Genomic DNA, 3,499 nt, shown 5'->3' on the forward strand with positions numbered 1-3,499 from the left:
GCCAAATATTTACGCACTCGAGATAGGCTGTTTTGTTTCACTTGAGCGTGACGTGCACGATTGTGCGCGAGCAAACTTTTCGTGTATTTAGACATTAATTTACCATAATGGNAGATTTAGAGATAATGAAGACTCGATTTAACACGCAAGTTAACATGCTTAAATCTAAGAAAGAAAAAAATCATCAGTTGTTCACAAGAAATGAATATAATTCATTTTTGATGAAAGTAAAAACAAAGAGAAGACTTCAAACAAAACATCTGAAGAATATCAACGGCTGTCTATGCATGATATTGTTAAAATTGGTAATGTAGGAAAACTCGTATCATTAAAAAATGAAAGAGCTCCCATTGTTTATTATATTGTTATTATATTGTGTGTTTGTGGAAAAGATTTTTTATATAATTTATGAGACTCATATTTTTTGTCTAGATATGATATTGTTAAAATTGGTAATATAGAAAACTCATCGTGCCAGTAAAAACTGAAANAGATCCCATTATTTAGTATACATTTTTGGAAAANATTTTTGATATAATTCACGAGACTCATATTTCTATCGGACATGGAGGACGAAACAGAATGATGAAAGAACTTCGCATCAAATATAAGAACATCACTGTAGAATTAGTCATGAGTTATTTAAATCTTTGTGAATCTTGTCAAAAGAAGATGAATATTCCAAAAAAAGGACTCGTTGTTAAGCCCATTAAAAGCAGTGAATTTAATTCAAGATGTCAAATCGATCTGATTGACATGCAATCACAAGCAGATGGTGATTACAGATTCATAATGGTTTATCAAGATCATCTTAAAAAGTTTGTCCAGCTTAGAGCATTAAAAACCAAACAAGCCAAAGAAGTTGCGTATCACTTGTTAGATTTGTTTACAATATTTGGTGCTCCATGCATTTTACATAGTGACAATGGCAGAGAATTTACTAACAAAATTATTGAAGAAGTCTGCGGAATGTGGAATGAGCTTAAAATTGTTTACGGTAAACCGAGACATAGTCAGTCACAAGGTTCAGTTGAACGTGCGAATCAGGACATAGAGAAAATGTTATTCACATGGCTAGAAACAAAGAAAAAAAAAATGGTCGGACGGAATAAAATTTATTCAATTTATGAAAAATAGAGCTCACCACTCTGGAATAAATCGCTGTCCTTATGAAGCTATGTTTGGCTGTAAAGTTAAAATAGGTTTAAAAACATCTTTGCCAGCTAATGTATTATCAGAAATCACAAATGAAGAAGATCTGAAAGCAATTTTAGAAGATCAATCTGACGCTGCATCTCAGAATGCTGAATGTGATCAGACTATGAACTCGCGAAATGATAACAATGTTAAAACACAGCATGATAGTAATATAAATGTTGATAATTTAAATGAAAATTTGCAGTTACTTACACATAACGTGACTATCGAAGTTCTAAATATCGACAATAATAATAATAATAATAGTCAGGCCGCTAATAACCACCAACATAAAGTTTCAGAAATAGTTATAATAATAATGAAAATGGATATTTACTTAACAAAATCACACAGAAAATTCAAGAGACTCGTAATTCTGCTAAACAATCACTCGAAAAGCAGGCTGACAAAATGGTAAAGCATTCTAATGCTAAATTTCCTGTTGCAAGAGTAGGTCAAAGTGTTCGAATCAGGATTCCGGAAGTGGATAGAGCTAAGGCTGATAGTCGAAATATTATTGCTATTATAATTTTTGTCGAGAACAAAAGTCTTTATAAACTAGGAACAAAATATGGTATTTTAAACCAATTTTACACGAGGAACAAATTCACCATCTGTAAAGAAACTTTTATTTCAATAAACGAAGTGCCCGATATTAAGATAAGTCTGAGAGAATGTCCTCGTAAGAATTCAAATTTAGGCGGTCAAGGCTTTCGACATTGTAATTGTACAGGCAAATGTAATTCAAATTACTGCAAATGTAAAAAATCAAGCGTTCTTTGCAATTCCAAGTGCCACAAAAGCCTTTTTTGTAAAAATAAATAATAAATAACTTTATGATTTAAATTTAATTTTTATTTTTAGTTTAAATNTTTGTAGCAGATTTACTTTCACTTTAATAATTAATAACAAAGAAATGTTTTTTGTAATTTTTGTTAAGTTTTGTATTTAATTAATTTGACTCTTGTGTTTACTATTTTATGTAACTGTTATGGAACTTATATGTAATTGTTGATTTTAATGTACATACATGCAAATAATATAATCATTCTGTTTAGATAGAAGTTCATTTTTATTATTTTTTATTACAATAACCAGACTACACTAGGAAGTATTAATAATTTCCGGTTAGTATTAATACTTCCTGGTAAATGTTACGATTACAGAGTCATTATTCACATAAACCCAATACTTAGGCAATTATTAATATTTACCGGTAATTAGTAATATTAACCGGATTTATCATACTGATCGTAACATATACACGTATTTATCTTGCGTAATGAACGTAATAGTGTTCGTCAAAAGTATTGCGTANCAGGATTGCGTACTTCGCACGCGTTCCTAGGTGGTAGCGGCTTGGGTTTACGCGGCGGCGACGGCGGCTGCGACGTCGTTGTTGTCGTCGTAGTCGGCGCGATCGTTGTTGTTGTAGTCGGCGCGATCGTCGGAGGGGCAAATGTAGAGATCGGAGGTAGTTCAGGTGCATCCGGGTTAGGTCCATAAAGGTTGCACAGCCAGAACATCATCCAAGCTGAGCGTAACAAATCACTGTTTACTAGGCACGAACGCGTACATTACCGAATCGTTGTGCAGACTGTGCTCTATTCTTATTGCATGGTCGATCTCATGAGTCAGCGTGTGCAACAAATGATCCTTATTCCATGGATTTTCAGTGAGCTCGTGCCACTGTTCCGCATTGTCGATATGTACCTCAGATACATGCTCGAGATCTCCGTTAGAAAAATACACGTGAGCAAGTACTCCATCTTGACCATCAAAGTCCAACGAGCACATAGTACCTGAGTAATAATTGTCCAACATAGTGTGCCGTCCATCTTTATACGAAATCACTATGTTAGGATTGTGCATGCTGCGTGTAAAAGTCAGCGAAAAATTCACTGCCCTCAGAGCAAACGCTGCTTCCGCTATTTGTAGATTTGCTCTACAGGCGAACTGAAAATTCCACGTGAAATGATTCGTAGGCCACTTGTGCATGTGCTTCTTGTTCGAGTAACGCATCTNGATATCTCAAACTTCGCATCGCAGTTTGCTCATTGCGCGCATTGTTTTCGCGTTTCATTCACCATCTATGGGTAGATTGTAGAATTCTTGAAAAAGCGAGACANCGTGACTCAATGCGTTCTCGGAAATCAACGAATTATCTACATAGTTTTCCAGGTAACCGTACTTGCGCAGGAACGNGATACTTTTTTCTCTTNCATCGACATNGTTTTCGCNGTCATAGTTATCATCGACCTCGTCGTCGACGCTACGAGCAGCGTGAGAAATGTCAACTGCA

At 34.8% G+C, this 3,499-nt stretch overlaps 1 protein-coding gene across 1 annotated transcript in view; it reads right to left on the reverse strand.

The window, feature by feature from the left end:
- The window catches only part of LOC109863144 (matrix metalloproteinase-16-like), a 4,714-nt gene extending 1,495 nt beyond the window's left edge, over nt 1-3,219 (reverse strand). Inside the window, exons 1-2 of the mRNA XM_020443340.1 lie at nt 2,796-3,219; nt 2,529-2,731 (exon numbers count right to left, since the gene is read on the reverse strand). Of these exons, the coding sequence (XP_020298929.1) occupies nt 2,529-2,731; nt 2,796-3,219 (627 nt within the window). The remainder of the gene's footprint in view (nt 1-2,528; nt 2,732-2,795) is intronic.
- Between the last annotated feature and the right edge of the window lie 280 nt (nt 3,220-3,499).

The sequence above is a fragment of the Pseudomyrmex gracilis genome, unplaced genomic scaffold (genome assembly GCF_002006095.1).
Source record: "Pseudomyrmex gracilis isolate BER0280 unplaced genomic scaffold, ASM200609v1 scaffold_3348, whole genome shotgun sequence".
NCBI lineage: Eukaryota > Metazoa > Arthropoda > Insecta > Hymenoptera > Formicidae > Pseudomyrmex > Pseudomyrmex gracilis.